At 40.4% G+C, this 18,378-nt stretch overlaps 1 protein-coding gene across 3 annotated transcripts in view; it reads right to left on the reverse strand.

Annotated features, from left to right (window-relative positions):
• The window catches only part of Tinag (tubulointerstitial nephritis antigen), a 108,199-nt gene extending 91,879 nt beyond the window's left edge, over positions 1-16,320 (reverse strand). For 2 of the 3 annotated variants that reach the window (XM_055596994.1, XM_055596995.1), the window contains exon 1: positions 15,917-16,320. In XM_055596994.1, coding sequence (XP_055452969.1) covers positions 15,917-16,268 — 352 coding nt within the window. In that variant the 5' untranslated portion in view covers positions 16,269-16,320. The remainder of the gene's footprint in view (positions 1-15,916) is intronic. The other variant, XM_055596996.1, reaches the window with a different exon arrangement.
• Between the last annotated feature and the right edge of the window lie 2,058 nt (positions 16,321-18,378).

The following is an 18,378-nucleotide window of genomic DNA, read 5'->3' on the forward strand; positions in this document are numbered from 1 at the left end:
TGTGGAATAGTTTGAGGAAAATTGGTGTGAGCACTTCTTTGAAGGTCTGGTAGAATTCCGTGCTGAAAACATCTGGCCCAGGGCTTTTTTTGGAGGGGAGACTGTGAATGACTGCTTCAATTTCCTTGGGGGATATAGGGCTTTCTACCTGATCTTGACTTAATGTTGGAAGATGGAATCTATCAAGAAAATTGTCCATTTCATTTAGATTTTCAAATTTTGTAGCATATAGGTTTTTGTAGTATGACCTAATGATTGTTTAAATTTCCTCTGTGTCTGTAGTTATGTCACCCTTTTCATCTCTGATTTTGTTGATTTGGATATATTCTCTCTGCTTTTTAGTTAGTTTGGCTAAGGGTTTGTCTATCTTGTTGATTTTCTCAAAGAACCAGCTTTTTGTTTCATTGATTCTTTGGATAATTTTATTTGTTTCTAATTGATTGATTTCTGCCCTGAGTTTGATTATTTCCAGCCGTCTGCTCCTCTTGGGTGTATCTGCTTCTTTTTTTTCTAGGGTTTTCAGTTGGGCCATTAAGTATGTGATGTTACAAATTTCTTCTTGCAGGCACTTAGTGCTATAAATTTTCCCCTGAGCCCTGCTTTCAATGTGTCCCATAAATTTGGGTATGTTGTGCCTTCATTTTCATTGAATTCTAGGAAGTCTTTAATTTCTTTCTTTATTTCTTCCTTAACCCAGCTGTCATTGAGTAACAGGTTGTTCAGTTTCCATGTGCGTGTAGGCTGTTTGTTATTTCTGTTGTTGTTGAGGTCCAGCTTAAGTCCATGGTGGTCAGATAGAATACAAGGGATTATTTCAATCTTTTTGTATCTGTTGAGGCTTTCTTTATGACCAATTATATGGTCTATTTTGGAGAAGGTTCCATGTGGTGCTGAAAAGAAGGTATACTCTTTTGAGTATGGATGAAAAGATCTGTAGACGTCTATTAGGTCCATTTGATTTAGGGTCTCTGTAAGTGTTTTTATTTCCCTATTTGTTTTCTGTCTAGTTGATCTGTCCCTTGGTGAGAGTGGAGTGTTGAAGTCTCCCACTATTAGGGTTTTAAGATCAATGTGTGATTTAAGCTTTAATATTGTTTCATTTACGAATGTAGGTGCTCTTGTATTTGGGGCATAGATATTCAAAATTGTGATGTCCTCTTGGTGGATTTTTCCTTTGATGAGAATATTGTGGCCGTCCTTATCTTGTTTGATTAACTTGGGTTGAAAGTCTATTTTATTAGATATTAGGATGGCTACTCCCGCTTGTTTTCTGGAACCATTTGCTTGAAAGACATTTTTCCAGCCCTTTACTCTGAGGTAGTGTTTATCTTTGTTGCATAGGTGTGTTTCTTGGATGCAACAGAATGTTGGATCCTGTTTCCGCAACCATTCTGTTAGTCTGTGTCTTTTAATTGGGGAGTTGAGTCCGTTGATGTTGATAGAAACTAGTGACCAACAATTGTTACTTATTTTAGATGTGGTGTTGGTGGTGTAACTGAGTTTCATTGCTTGTCTTCTTTTGGTTTTTTTTTTTTGTTGTGTAGTTATCTATTTCCTCTGTTTCCTTCGATGTAGTTGTTTTCTTTGGTTTGGAGTTTCCCTTCTAGTAACTTCTGTAAAGCTGGGTTAGTATGTAGATATTGTTTAAATTTGGTTTTGTCTTGGAATATCTTGAATTCTCCGTCTATGTTGATTGAAAGTTTTGCTGGGTATAGTAGTCTGGGTTGGAATCTGTGGTCCCTTAAGGACTGTATGATTTCTGTCCAGGCCCTTCTGGCTTTCATAGTTTCTGTTGAGAAATCTGGTGTGATTCTGATAGGTCTACCTTCATATGTTACTTGGCCTTTTTCCCTTGCTGCTTTTAGAATTTTTTCTTTGTTTTGTAGGTTCAGTGTTTTGACTATGATGTGACGTGAAGAATTTCTTTTCTGGTCTAGTCTACTTGGTGTTCTGTAGGCCTCTTGTGTGTTTATGGCCATCTCCTTCTTTAAGTTGGGAAAGTTTTCTTCTATAATTTTCTTGAAAATATTTTCCGAACCTTTGAGCCTGATGTCTTCTTTTTCTTCTACTCCTATTATTCTTAGGTTTTGTCTTTTCATGGTGTCCTTGATTTCTTGGATGTTTTGTGTTTGGAACTTTTCTGATTTTATTTTTTCTTTGAGAGACGTGTCAATTTCCCCAAGTGTATCTTCGTCTCCTGAGATTCTTTCTTCCATCTCTTGTATTCTGTTGGTGATGCTTACCTTTGTGGTGCCTGATCTTTTCTCTATGTTCTCCAGCTCCTGGTTTTTCTCTATTTGCGTTTTCTTTATTGATTCTAATTCTGTTTTCATGTCTTGCACCATTTCCTTCATCTGTTTGAATGTGGACTCCTGTTTTTCAATGATAGCTTCTATTTTTTTGTCCGTTTCCTCTCTATGTATCACTAATTGTGCCTCTACTTCTTTGGGTATAATTGCCTGTATTTCTATGAGAGCTTTGTTTATTTCTTCTTTATTTGCCTTCATTTGTGTGGACATTTCTTTGAGAGCTTTGTGCATTTCTTCTCTGTTTGCCTCAATTTTCGTGGTCATTTCTCTGAGTGCACGATTTGTTTCCTCTTGGTTAGTCTCGATTTCTTTAGTTATTTCTCTGAGGGCTTTGTTCATTTCATCTCTATGGGTCTCTAATAGCTGGAGAAACATAGTTTTGAGGTCGTTTTCTTGTATATCTAGTGAATTGAAGTGTCCATTTTTTGTGGGGTTGCTGGTGAGATCATTATGTCCTGATTTTTGTTGGGAGTGTTCTTACGTCTGCCTCTAGCCATCTGGTTATTTATAATCCTCACTGGTTGTTCCTCGAGATTGTAGTTTGGGCTATGATCCTCTCTTTCTGTTTTCTGGACTGTTTTTTCAGGAAGATGAGAGAGGTTCACTGCTTTGGGGGTGTGCACTGTGGTTTCAGTTTTGCCTAAGTAAAGGATGTGACGCTGGCGCTATTCGCGTGCGCTTTTAGCGGGCGCAGTGTGCATGCGCAGATTGTCTGACTATTGCAGTGGCCTGCAAGCCACTATTACGCAGTTCTGACTGAGATCCAGGGATTGTTTGCCTGGATTACCCTGGTGGACCCGCAAGGCAGAGGCTTCAATGTCATTATCCCAAGAATCCCTCTGATGCCCACACTAGGAGTGTGGGTGGCAGGGATCTCATCTGGTTGCTTCTGTGGAGAGGCCCTGGGTCTGGGGCAGTCTCTCCCTAGAAGGCTCACTCACTCTCTTGCAGGACCAGTTGGAATGCACAGGGGTTCCCCTTGCTCACCACTCTCAGTTTTGGTCCTGTTGCAGAAGTGCACGGGTAGGGTAACAGTCAGCTCTGTGACACTGTGGCCACAGGACTCGGTGTCCACCTTTCCTGTGTGCTGCTTCTTTGTTCTTTCCCTCTGCCAGGAGGGGTTGTGTTGACTGGTCCCGGGTAGGGTTGAGTGTCCTCAGATCCAGAGCTTGGGTTTCTCTGCTAGGGGCCGCTGGAGAGAGGGTGCTGTGTCCTTGGCAGGCTGCCTCTCTGTCCTTCCCCTCTGACCTTCTCCTCTGCTAGGGCGAGCTTATGGAGGTGCTCTCAGGGGAGTGCCAGCAGGGGTTGGGGCTTCTCAGTGGGATCCTGAGCCCTGAGCTGGCGGCGTTTCTCTGCCGGGGGGGGGGGGCGCCGGTGAACAGTGATAGAACTTGCTGCTAGATCTTATTGCGCTGGACCCAGGAGAATCTCAGGACACGTAGGATGACCACAGTCCCAGATCCCGAGCTGTAGTTTGTTTGCTAGGAGCGGCCGGCAGCACTGGAGTTCCGGCACTGTGAAGCCGCTGTGAGCCTCTTTATCCTTCTGCTCAGCTGCGGCAGGGTTATGGTGGTGGCAGGGTGATGGCAGTGGCAGGGTGATGGCAGCGTTTGGGGGAGTGCCCAAAAGAATTGGGTTTTCTCAGCCCCGATCTCAGGTTGGGGTACAGACAATGTGGTCTGTGGCAGATTCTGCTGGACACCTCCTGCCTCCTCCGAAGAGGGAGTGGGGATTTTGAGCTGGGCGCGCAGCTGCTATCTGCCCGCGGCGGGAGCTCAGTTGTGATGGTGGCAGGTACCCGCCGTGGTCGGAGAGACCTTCCAGGGAAAGACTAGGTGACCTGTGACCAGTCTGGCAACTTTCCTTCCCCGTGGGTTTTTTTTGCGACTGGGACTCGCAGCCTTAGACCCCCTTGTGCCCACCAATCAGCCTGGGAAATTGATCGTGATAAGCAGGCTTCTGGCACCAGCCCGGAGACCCAAAACCCTCGTTGCCGGGTTCTCTTCCGGGTTCTGGCTGGGCAGCCGAGAGTGGACCCGACCGCTTCCCACGCTGTGGGAGCCTCCCCTCACCTGGGAAACACGGTCGATCGCTGTTGTTTTAGGGCCCAGAGTTCAGTCTCCTGGTCGCTGCACGGAGTGTGTTGTTCCGCTTCTCAGACATGGTGTTCTCCCGGTGCCGCCATCTTGGCCCCTCTCAACATATTTTCTTAACTATTGTCCTTACACCCACAGATATGTTTGGCCTTCTCTCATCATGTAAGAATTGTCTTTTTGAAACAGATACCATCACATAAAAGTGAAACTGATCAAAATGCAGATTTGTGAAACTTGTTCTTCCTACATTGGCAACACAACTCCTGCACCTAAGGCCATTTGAAAAAAAAAATGGGCAAAAGACTGTAGAAACTGGATCAAGGAGTTTTCTGGGAAATTGTGTCTCCTAGGAATGTCAGAAGCTGTACCCATATCGTCTCACCACCATGATGGCCCAAACTTGGACTTAGCAAGGATGATATAAGCAGGCATGCTAACATGGACAAGGAAAAGCCCTGGAGACCTCAACCCTACCTAAAGAACTGTAGGTAACTAAGGAATACTGACAGCAAGAGAAATAATCTTACCCAGGAAATATGATAGTATATGTAAGTGACCCCAAAAATTCTACCAGGGAACTTTTACAGCTGATAAATACTGTTAGCAAAGTGGTTGGATAGAAACTTAGCTCAAAAAATAAAAAAAAAGAAAAGAAAAAAAAAAGAAAAATCAGTAACCCTCTGCATACAATAGACAAACAGGCTTAGAAAGAAATTAGGGAAGCAAAACCCTTCACAGTAGTCACAAAAAACATAAAGTATCTGGTGCAAATCTAACCAAGCAAGTGAAATACCTGTATGAAAAAACTTCAAGTCACTGAAGAAAAAAATTGAAGAAGATATCAGAGGATGGAAAGATCTCCCATGTCCATGGACTAATAGGATCAACATAGTAAAAATGGTCATCTTACCAAAAGCAATCTACAGACCCAATGCAGTCCCCATCAAAATACCAACACAATTCTTTACAGATCTTAAAAGAAAAATTCTCAACTTCACATGGGAAAAAAAACAGAATAGTTAAAACAATCCTGTATAATAAAAGATCTCCTGGAGGTATCTTCATCCCTGGTTTCAAGCTGTACTACTGAGCAACTGCAATGAAAAAACATCATGGTACTGGCATAGAAACAGACTGGTGGGTCAATGGAATACAAATTGAAGAGCCAAAAATAAACCCACACTTCTACGAACACTTGATATTTGACAAAGGAGCCAAAACCATACAATGAAAACAAAACAAAACAAAAAAAAAAACAAAGACAGCATCTTCAACAAACTGGACAAGCCTAAATGGATGTCTACAAGTATAAACATGCAAATAAAACCTAGATTTATCATCCTACACAAAACTAAAGTCTAAATGGATCAAAAACTTCAACATAAAACCAGATGCACTAAGTGAACCAGGAAAAAAAAAATGTGGGGAAGAGCTTTGGACACATTAGTACAGGAGACAACTTCCTGAACAGAACACCAACAGCACAGGCTCCAAGATCAGCAATTACTCAATGGCACCTCATGAAACTGAAAAACTTCTGTAAAGCAAAGGAAACTGTTAATAGTGAAAAACGACAGCCTAAAGACTGGGGAAAGATCTTTACCAATCCTTCATGTGACAGAGGGCTAATATCCAGAATATATAATGAACTCAAGAAATTAAACACGAACAAACCAAATAATCCAATTAAAAATGGGGTACAGAGCTAAACAGAGAATTCTCAAGAGAGGAATTTCACGTGCCCAATAAGCCGTTAAAAATAACACTCAAAGTCGTTAGTCATCAGGGAAATGCAAATCAAAAAGACTCTGAGATTCCATCTTATACCTAGCAGAATGGCTAAGATCAAAAACTCAAGTGACAGACAGCACATGCTGGTGAGGGTGTGGAGAAAGGGGAACCCCCTCCTTTCCTGATGGGAGTGCAAACTTGTACAATCACTTTGGAAATCAATCAGGCACTTTCTCAGAAAATTGGAAACAGCTCCACCTCAGCACCCAGGACTACCACTCCTGGGCATACACCCAAAAGGTGTTCCAGCATCTCACCCTTTCAATAGCTGCCTACACAATCCATACAGAGTAACTACCCTATTAAACAAGCGAGCCCAAAATAATGGGCAGATTAAAACTTGAAGGATGTTTGGGACAGCCTTTCATACAGTACTCAATAGTATTAGCTACTCGATAGAAGGGTTAGTAGGCTGGCAGGAAACAACACACTACTTAAGAAAGGTCTGTTAAGCTGTGTGCAATGGTGCGCGCCTGTAATCCCAGCACTCAGAGAGGCAGAGGTGGCCAGATTTTCTGTGAGTTTGAGACCAGCCTAGTCTACAAAGTGAGTTCAGGGGAGCCAATGTTACACAGAGAAACCCTGTCTCAGAAAACAAAGAAAAGAAAGAAAAAGAAAAGCAGAGAAACGTCTATTAAGGATCTACTGTAAGAAGCAAGAGGTAAATGAATTTCTCCTGTCTACAATACTCAAACATGCTCTCTTTGGGATACTACTTACAATAACCTTACCTCTAACCAACCCTGGGTGTAGAAATCTATAGGATTCCCATACATTCTCAATTGAGTTATTAATGTAGATTATCGTGTTATTTGACTTTATTAGTTCTGCTACTAACCATTTTAATATAATAGAATAGACATTGTAGTCTCTACTACAAAAGCAGCTCTGAACTTTCTTACACTTTCTAATAAATATCTGTTTTTCAAACCTAAAATATATGCAGTAGTATCCAGGGACTACTGTATACAGTTATACAAGTTGGAGTTTGGATACAGCCAGAATTTGTGCTCAAGGAAACTATACATGTCTTTGCATAGAATGAAAAAAAAAAAAGAGAACCAAGTAAAAAATAAGGGTTGTGAAATATGGTTGAGTGGCAACTACATGTGTTCTCAAAGGGTGACATCTATGCTCGCCTCCAAGATAAAGACTCAGCGTCATCAAGACTTCCAGCTTCCCAAGGGCTACTAATAATTTACGTTCTATTATGAAAACATTGATTTCAAGTGTAATTGATATTCACGGTATTTTCTGTTGCATAATTACATTTACTCCAATAATGAGAGTTTCACCTCTTTAGTTTGTTTCACATAATTTTTTAAAGCATTAGTAGGGACCTTCTTATTTAGTAGTTATGAAAATAATGCATTTACATGAAGATAATGCATTTACATAACCTATATTTCTTCAAGAAATATAGCTAAAATTATTCATGAAGTTTATTTTGTAGTTTCTTCATTCTTTTTATATTTTTTTTAATTTTTAGTTCTTTATTATCTATTATAATTTATTCACTTTGTATCTTGGCTGTAGCCTCCTCCCTTGTCTCCTCCTAGTCCGACCCTCCCTCCCTCTTCTTCCTCTATGCCCCTGCCCTAGTTTACTAATTCAGGAGGTCCTCCTCCCCTAATATCTGACCTATCAGGTCTCATCAGGACTAGCTGCATCCTCTTCCTCTGTGTCCTGGCAAGGCTGCACCACCCCCCCCCCAGGGAGAGGTGATACTAGTTAATTTATTTATTTACTTTACATCCCATTCATAGCCTCTTTCCTCTTCTCCTCCTGATCCTACCCTCCCTCCCTTTCCCCTCATCTCTCCTCTCCTATTTCTCAGAAAAGGAGAGCTCCCCTCCATCTACCTACTCCAGTTCATCAAATCAGGAAAGTTTGCCAAGTAGTATCTGAACAAACATGAAAACATAGAATTTATCTAAAATACCAAGAACTAACTCTTAACAGATCATAGGGTCTAGAGCTCAATGTAGAATGCTCACCTATCATTCCCATTCCTGAGGTGCTGGGGTCAATGTTCAATAACACAAAAAAATCACTTCACAAACTTACATATATATATATATATATATATGTATGTATGTGTGTGTGTGTGTGTGTGTGTGTGTGTGTGTAGCTACTGTAGAGAAAAATTATATTATTTTATCAAAAGACTTCTTCAAATACTCTTAGTAAGAGGAGAAATACTCTCTGTACTATTAAATGGAATACCAAACTTGATAAGGGCAATAATCTTCAAGCAGATTTATAACTTCTGGTGGTTGCCAGAGACTGGGGAGAACAGGAGCAGCGAGACAGAGAAGGTAGATAGGTAGTAATACGTCAGAGTTAAGTAGGAGCAGGAAGTCCTGATGTGCTATTGCACAGCAGGGTGGCAATAGACAAAAATAACGTGCCTGTGTGTCACATTCACTAGAAGAAAGGCTTTGGAATGTTTTAGCCATAAACAAATGATGAATGCCAAAACTGATTTAAATATACAATACACATGTGTACCAAAACATCATACTGTACCCTTAATACTTAGAGTTTGTTTTGTGTTAATCAGAAAATAAATAAATGTTCATCCATTCATTCACTTTATATCCAAATCATATGTCCTCTGTCCTCTCCTTTTTGTCTCACACTCCCTCCCTCTTCTCTTTCCCCCCTCCCCTACTTCTCAGAGAAGGGGAGACCCTCCCAGCAATGCACTCCAACCAAAGGTTGTCTCTGCTGTGGATTCTGTTGCCTGCTTTTCAATTACTTCCCTCTGTCAGGGCTGCCTTGTCAGGTCACAGGAGAGGAGAACACACTCAGTCCTGATATGAGTTAATTACGAAACAAATTAAATTTATTTAAATAAAATTTTAATAAATTAAATTTAAATAAAGATTACAAATTCTAAGCAATTATTCTCATAGTCTTAGCTTGTTTTAAGTAAAAAGGTCATTTATTTTGAAGGACTAAGTACTTATTCTGTCATTGTAGAAAGAAAGAGAGAGAAGAGAGCAAATAAGTAAACTGGCTAAATTTTAAGAAAGCAGAAAGTGGTAGATGGTCAAAACGGAACTATGAAAAAAGAGGCCAACATGAGATAGGATGAGAAGTTCAAACCTATCAGTAATCACGATTTCCTGCTCTATGTAACTTTGACATATTCCCACTTATCAACCTTCTCTGTCTCACTGCTTCTATTCTCCCAAGTCTCTGGCAAACACCAGAAGTTATAAACCTGCTTCAAGATCATTGTACTTGTAAAGTTTGATACTTCATATAATAGTATAGAGTATTTCTCCTCTTACTAAGAGTATTTGAAGATGTCTTCAGATAAAATGCTATAATCTTTCTCTACGGTAGCTAAATATGTTCTGTAAATTGGCTTTTATGTAACTGCCCATCTAAGGAAAGGTTACAACACTGAGCATTTAAAATATTGGGTAAATGAATTCATATACAGTGTCAGATGGGGACTAAGTGACTGGGATAGGCCATCCTGAGAGCCATGTAGCAGTGCTCAGATTAAATAACCCTGTGCTCCAGTCCTAGGAATCTCAGTGTTGTTGTTGTTGTAGTTGTCACGCAGTTATGGAGAAGATGTGTGAAGAGGGGGTGGGAAGATACAGGAGCTAGAAGATGGGAAGGAGGGTTGCGAAATGTCATCTTCTGGATAGGGTGCAGGTGTTATACCCATAGACTCAAAGCAGCAGTAACTGCCTGCCTGATACCTGCTCAAGACAGGACCCATTGATGCTCTTTCTCAGATAGGGGAGGGACATTTGAGGCCCCAATTCTCTCTGAGAGATTTTAATGTCTACCCAGGGATGAGGACTCATACTCCTTTTCAGCGATTCAGCCGCTAGTAAGTAACCCATTGCTCCAGTAGTTAACTCCCACAAAGACTCGTGCAGGCAACCCTAACTAAATACAGTGGTCACACACACATGAATACAAGAGAAGCATTTGGAAAGAATAGGTTCCATGACTGGGGAAAGTGAAAAAGAGGTTAAGTGGAGGATAATATGATCAAAGTACATTATACATATGTATGACACCATTAAAGATTAATTTAAGTAAAAGCAAATTTGCTTAGTATTTAGAGACCAATTAAATTTTAAGCATTAGTATTTTATAAAATAGAACAAGTGAAATTATTTGTGGTTAAAGGCAGAGTTCAATACTCCATGGTACTGGCACAGAAATAAACTGGTTGATCCATGCAATTGAATAGAAGAGCCAGAAATAGACCCACACACCTATGGACACCTGATTTTTTACAAAGGAGCCAAAACCATTTAATGGGAAAAAGATAGCATCAACAGATGGTGCTGGTCTAACTGGAGGTCTACATGTAAAAAAATACAAATAGATCCATATTTATCATCCTGACCAAACTCAAGTCCAAGTGAATCAAAGACCTCATCATAAAACCAGACACACTAAATCTGCTAGAGGAGAAAGTGTGGAAGAGCCTTAAATGTATTGGCACAGGAGACAACTTCCTGAACAGAACACCAACAGCTCAGGCTCTAAGATCTGCAATTAATAAATGAGATCTCATGAAACTGAAAAGCTTCTGTAAGGCAAAGGACACCGTCAATAGAATGTAACAGCCGTTGATGGGTTGGGAAAAGATCTTCACCAACCCTACATGTGACAGAGGACTAAAATCCAAAATATGTTAATAACTCAAAAAATCAAATACCAACAAACCAGATCATCCAATTAAAAATGGGGTACAGAGAATTCTCAAGAGAGGACTATTGAATGACTGAGAAGCACTTAAAAATGCTCAAAGTCCTTAGTTATCAGGAAAATGCAAATCAAAATGATTCTGAGATACCATCTTATACCCATCAAAATGGCTAAGATCGAAACCTCAAATCACAACACATGCTGGAGAGGATGTGGAGAAAGGGGAACCCTACTCCATTGCTGGTGGGAATGTGAACTTGTACAACCACTTTGGAAATCAATCTGGTGCTTTCTCAGAAAACCTGGAATAGTGCTACCTCAAGATCCAGCTATACCCCTCTTGAGAATACACTCAAATAATGCCTCACCATACAATGAGGACATTTGTAGTAGCCAGAAACTGGAAACAACCTAGATATCCCCCAACTGAAGAATGGATAAATAAACTGTGGTACATTTACACAATGGAATATTACTCAGCCATTAAAAACAAGGAAATCATGAAATTTGCAGGCAAATAGATGGAACTAGAAAAGATCATTCTGAGTAAGGTAACACAGACCCAGACAGACACATACAGTATGTACTCACTTATAAGCAGATTTAAGCAGGTAGTACAGCATAGGCATACTACAATGCCCAGACCCCAAGAAGATTAGTAACAAGGAGGACAGAAGCAGTATTAGCAAATCTCACTCAAAATAGGAAATAGCATAGACAGAGGTAGTGGTTGAAGAATGAGAACAAGAGAAAGCAGGGAGCACAGAGAGAAATAAGGGTGGAGATCAGACCTGGGCAGAGCATGGGGCAAGAGGGCAGAAGGCCTGAGAAAAGAGAAAGGGTGTGTAGGGGCATCTCTGTGACAAACTAGAGACCAAAGTCAGAATAGACTTCTGGGAGAATATGAGGGGGGACTCTGACTGAGACTCCAAGTAGAAGGGTCCATGGGTACTGAAACACCCTCAAACTAGACGAGATTTCTAGTGGATGGAGGAAAACACTAATCCACCCATAAAAAAAACTTTGATACAAAACTTATCCTGACTACAAGACCTGCAGGGACAAAGACAGAACAGATAGAGTAGAGATTGAGGAAATGTCCAACCAAAGCCAGGCCCAACCCTAAGACCCATCCCGTGGAAGAAAGCCCACCCCTGACACTATTAATGATACTTTGTTATGCTTGCAGACAGGAGCCTAACAGAGTTGTCCTCTGAGAGGCTCCACCCAGCAAGGGTTCATAACAGATACTGAGCCAAACATTGGGCGAAGCATAGGGAGCCTAGTGGAAAAGTGTGGGGAGGAATAAAAGGACATAGAGGTGACAAGATTTCCACAAGAAAACCAACAGAGCAGAGTAACCAGGGCCCAGAAATTTCTATGGATTCTGAAAAAACAGCCAGGCATCATGCATGGATGGGATGGGAGGTCCCCTACATGTATGTAGCTGATGGGCACCTCAGGCTTGTTGTGGGGCCACTAGTAAGGAAAGTGGGGGATAGCTCTGACATGGACTCTGTTGCCTACTTTTTGATCACTTCCCCTTGATGGGGCTGCCTTTCCAGGCCACAGGGGAAGAAAATATATGCAGTCTTCATAGGACTAGACGAGCTGGGGTAGGTGGGTAGGAGGGGCTCCCCTTTTCTGAGGAATAGAGGAGGAGGAGGAATAGAGGAGAATGGGACTTGGAGGAGAGGAAGGAGGAACCTATGACCAAGATGTAAATTGAATAAATAAATAAATTTAATTAAAAATAATTTTATAAATATTATATAATAACCAGGTTTCGCTGCTGAGTTTGTTACCATGGGTAACTTTTACACACAGACACTCTAAAATGATGGAAATGTTACTCCTGCCTCTTTGTAATATGCAAAAAATGGATACAGTAAGACTGTCCATGAACAAAACTGGTTTTTAAAGGAGAAGGTGTGCATGTGACTCCACCACGAGCTTTGTGGTAGCAGATGCCCATTTATCTTGGAGAGAACAGAAAGGGAAATAAAGGGACAATCACAGAGGTCTAGACATGCACAAAGACAGAGATGGAGAGAGAGCCTTAAACATCATGCTGTCTGAAAAGAGTGAGAGAGAAAATTGTCTTTAACAGGAGAGAGTTTAAAAAACTTAATTCAGATGCACAAAATCATCTCAGCTCACATGGTTTATGATGACATGTTAAATATATTGAATCCTCAATGGACTTTAATTAACTCAGTTCTCTTTGTCTGGGGATGACACAGAGAGAAATAACATATTTCATTTTGCAAGAAACACTGTCAATAGAGCCAGACACACTTCTATAGACAGGCAGTATGCAACAGGAGATCTCAGGCACTTGCATTCTTAATGCAATACTCAGTGTCCCTAGATAACTTTCCTTCCCTCCTACCTAATTACTGATTCTGTACTATGTGGCTTCTTACGAACTCATCATACGCATACGACATCCCCCTGGAAATAAATGCAACCCGTCTCAATTATCCTCTAGCTGACCCATTCATTTCTTGTGACTCAGTTCTAATGTCCTGGGTTCTAGCCAATTGAGTACATTCCTGTCACAATTACTGCCCCTGGATGTCACTAACTTCTCTAAGGTCCCCTAGGGAAAGACCGTGTCTTTCAAAGTTTCTGCCTTTACATCATCTGAGTCTAATTGTCACAAGGCTTATCCATGCTGCCTTGATTCCTTACCCTCTCATACGACCTAAAATCTGAATCATACATAAATTGAGGGACAAAGCCAAAAATCATGATGGGAACCCATTTCTTCTACATTATCGAGAGCTTCAAGATGGAACCAACTGAGTTTGGAAGTCTTCTGAACATGAGAAGCTCTTTAATCATACTGTTACATATGTAAGACACTTCATCCTTACTCCAATGTAGCATCTTTTGATAAGTTCTACTAAACAAACCTGATATCAGATGCCCAGCATGACCAAACTGGTCTCTCGGGCAATAATTGATACCCACTTCTCTGATCTGTCACCTACTCTTCCCTCATTATGAGCCTCTAGAAACAATGCTTTCTTCCAGTTGACAAACGGTGCTGTGGCCTTCACACTCAGGTTTGTAACACTCTTGTACAAACTGTTCTCCAATCCAGCTCATTCTTTATCATGTGGAATATTTCTTTTTAAACTGGTCCCCCAATGAGACAGATGGCAAATAGCTTGGTACATATTAATACTTTCTTGTGTTAGACTTTCTCAAGGCACTCAAATTGTTTGTGAGTACATTGCATAGAGAGTTACCACCTTAATTTTAGGACAGGGTCTGTCGTATTTGTGGAATAAGTATAGTAGGTTAGCTGGCCACTGAACCCCTGGCATCTGCTTAGCCTTGCTTTTTTTATTCCTGCCACCGATTGTGTTTTTCTGTGTGGCTTCTGGGTGTCAACACCAGGTCCTTGTGCTTGCAAGGTAAGTGCGTTAGTCATTTAAGCTGTTTCCACAGCCCGGAGAAGCACTCTCATTTTCTTCAAAGAATGCACCACTATTTGCAGCTACTCAACAAATTTTCTACGTTTTCCCTACTCACACAACTTTACAAATGTTTATAACAATAAGACTTTTCACATTTCCTGGTGCAATGGGGATGCCTGAAGAATTGCTGAAGGAAGATTTTTTCATACATGGTAGAGTATCTTCTACTTTGTAAAATGAAGTGAATGTTTACCGAGGTGTCTGTTGGTAAAATTAAAGCCTTGGCTCAATGGAAATCTGTGGACAATTCTAAATAATAAATACACTTTTAAAGAAACATTTTAAAAACTTACAAGCAAGATGAGTTTATTGAAAATAAGAGCCATCGAAACCACCTCTATTTTGAAATGAGATTTTTTTTAAGTGCCTTGTAACTACAAGTTCTAGCCAGAGACCAACTTGTAATTTTATGACAGGATTCTGATTCATTCTCTACAAATTTCTGATGCAGAGATCTGATGCTATTAGATCTTCATCTGGGGTAGAGCATAGAGTACATTTGCCCATGTACTCTGTGTACATTTGTTGCAGCAGCCTCACCAAATCAATATCCACTATAATATAACCGCATCCACATAGCAAATACAACCATTCTACTTATCTTATTACACATTTGTATGTATCTTCTGGGGCCTAAAACTCTTACAAGAGCATCGTATGCGACCCTCCTCTCTCTTTAATGATCTTTGTAGATGGGCTCTCACGCAGCACAGGCTGACCTAAACATCACTGTGTAGCTGCCCTGTGCATCCTACCTACCCTTCCCCTGCCTCTAGAGTGCTAGGATAACAGGTGTGTGTGTCAGTGTTCGGTTTGTGTGGTGCTGGGAGCAACCGAGGCTTCGTACATGCTAAGCAAGCAGTCTACCAACTGCGAACCACACTCACATCCCTCTCTTCGATAGTCTTAAATTTTCCAAAAAGGTGAAATGGGATAAAAGCATACGTGAAGAATTTATTATCCTTAGGCAAGGAGGATACTTGCTAGTTTTATTTTGCCTTCTTAATTTTAATGTCCTTCCTTAATGCCATGTACTGTAACGCTACAGGTTCATGAGCCTGACAGAATAATAAGTAAAATGATACATAGGAGAACTGCTCAACGCTTCTAGATGAGCAGGTTTTTTAACAAGTCAGGAAATTCCCTAAGTAAAACACACTCAAACGTTTGAACATCATGATGAGTGGATTACAGAAAGTTTTAAACAACACATATGTGGAAAGAATGTACAAAACAGAACCCAGATCAGCACTTACTACGCTCAAACCAGAACTTTTCCAATGGTGCCAGAATGGTACAGGTGCCCTGCACTTAAACCAAGGAAAAGTAACATTCCGACAAAATTTGCTGAAATGAACATTTTTATTCCATTGCAAGAAACAGAACGGAGAGGAGAGGAGGAGAGAGAAGAGGACAGGACAGGACAGGACAGGGCAGGGCAGGGCAGGAGAGGACAGAAGAGGACAGGACAGGAGAGGAAAGGAAGATAAATCTGTCAGATCTGATGACTAGGATAACATTCAAACACACTCCCAAATCCTACCTTCTGGCTCTAAAGGCTGCTGAAGAGGAGGCCGTTCATTTTCCTCACGGCAAAATGACTTGTAATCAGGACAGCAATCAGAGTTTTCCCGCTCACAGAAACTGTCGCAGTAACAAAATGCATTGGCCTCATAGAACTGAGTGACACAGGCATCATCCCTGGCTTCACAGCAGCCAAAGCGCCTACAGTACTGCCCTCGGAAAATGGCCCTTTTGTGCCTTGTACCTTCAAAAATGGTGTGATTTCTAGCGAACTGCGGCCCTGGATCCACTTCTCTTTGAGATAAATGAGTCTCCATGTAGATGCCTGTGGTCAGATAGGAGAAGACTAAGATCTTATATCCGGTCCACATTCTCTGGACGTCAATTCAGCTTCCACTTTTAGCTGTCTCTGATTCCTTTAGTCTGTTTTTTTTTTTTTTTTTTTTTCCTCGAAGCCTGATCAGTAATAATCAGGACATCTCTGCTTGGACCTTGAGACTCATTCTTTACTTGAGCCGCTTAAAGTTAAACATTAATAAAAAAAACTTTCAGTGTTTGCACAAGATAATACAAGTGTTAGAAATGGGCTATTATAATTTATCTAAAGTTTAAAAATGGGTATTTCATACAATATTACGAAGTTTATAAGATCATAAAAAAAATCTACCTAAAATCTTAAGCATAAATTATACATGGAATATTGCTTGTCTCTCAGAAAGTCTAGGTTTTTAAATCTAAGAAAACTCCTAGTATAAGCATGTCCCAAAGTATGGCTATAAAAACACTGGCAAGGTGCAGGAAATTTAAAAGTCAAAAATAACAATTACTCATTTCACCTGCTTGCATGGTGACCTAACCCAAGCTTCCCCAATGTCACCTGCTAGGATCTGTCCCATGGACAGCAGTTCCTCTGAATCATGCATTCACATGCTGGTTTCATTTCCCATCTGCACCTCATTTACCTACCACAGGCATTTCAATTTTTAGGCTTGCCAAAGCCCTATTCAGTAAGAACGCTCTGAGTCTGACCTTACTTCTCCCCATCCAAGTCTCTCCCTAACATTGGTGAAAAACTGTGCATTCTGAGAAACATCTGTAGCCAAGCAAATCAGGTCCCCGTGCTGAGCAGCTTTCAGTGAGGGAGCTGTAAAGGACACTCGGAGGTCAAGATGTCTGGTATTCTGTGAAGGTATGCATTTACAATGGGTCTTGCCAGGCTGCATTTATTCATTAACTACAGTAACTGCCTGTGGATGTGGGAAAAATAGCCAACAGGCAATGATTCAGCAAGAGAGGCTAAGTGAACTACTGAAAAGGATCTACCACAGCAATCAGAAACCTGGACTTCCATCCCCAAGCAATTTACTGCTTCTATGGCCTGGATATCATAATTTACTTCTATAATCTTCAATTATTTTTTTTATAAAACAAGGGTTCCTCCTCTTACACCCATCATCTATTCCCCGACTTTGCTCTGCCTTTGATTCTACTCATTTTCTCCCTCATTATGCCCCTTCCTTTGGGTGATCAACTCTCAGGGTAAAAACAAGTGTAATTTTTTTTCTCTGTGTTTAAAAGATTCTTCACCATCTTTTAATATTACTATTAAATTAATTAATATCACCATTAATATTACTATTAATATTAATTAATATCACTATTCTATCTCCTGTCTTTCCTCCTGCCAGGAACTGATGATTCCATCGTTTTCCCCTGTTCTGAATCACCAAACTTCCCTACCATGTGAGGTCCCTGGTCCTATCACTAAAATCCAGTCGCCCACATGATTTTTATATCGAGGGACTTCCATACTGTTTCCCCGAAATGACTTAATTAGCTTACACTTCTACGACAGGGTACAATTTTATTTTTCTCCAAATCATCATGAATATTTGCTAATTTTTGTGTCCTTTTTTATCACAGCTATCCAAACAGATATGATATGAGTACTCATGGTTTTACATTTTATTTATTTGATAATTAATAGCTTTAAACATATTTTTCCGTACTTATTAGCCATTTGTGTGTATTCTCTCGATAAACAACTGTTTGTATCTTTCCCCATTTACTTTCCTTTTATTTTAAAACAGTATTAAATTATTTTTTCACATTACTTAATCATGCGTGAAATTTTTATTAATGGGTTTTATTAGGACAGGCTCTGGTATGGTTATCATGCATTTTGATTATCTTTACCTTCTGATGCTTTCTCTTTTTTTTTCCACTCACCTTCCCACTGGTGCCTTTGCTCTTTCTAGACTGTCTTCCTTCTACATTCATTCCTTGAATTTATATTTTAATCTATACCCTACATATGAGTGAAAACACAGAGTGTGTTTTTAAAGCATTGATCTAGACCAATGTTATGGAGCTTTTCAGAAACATATCTCAAACAACACCCTAGAAAGTTGGCCTTCATGTACCATAGCCAGCATGTGGACAGATTCTTTCTGGGACCCATATCAAGACGTCTCGTATCCC

This window comes from Psammomys obesus, unplaced genomic scaffold (assembly GCF_907164565.1).
Source record: "Psammomys obesus unplaced genomic scaffold, mPsaObe1.curated_primary_1811, whole genome shotgun sequence".
NCBI classification, from domain to species: Eukaryota; Metazoa; Chordata; class Mammalia; order Rodentia; family Muridae; genus Psammomys; species Psammomys obesus.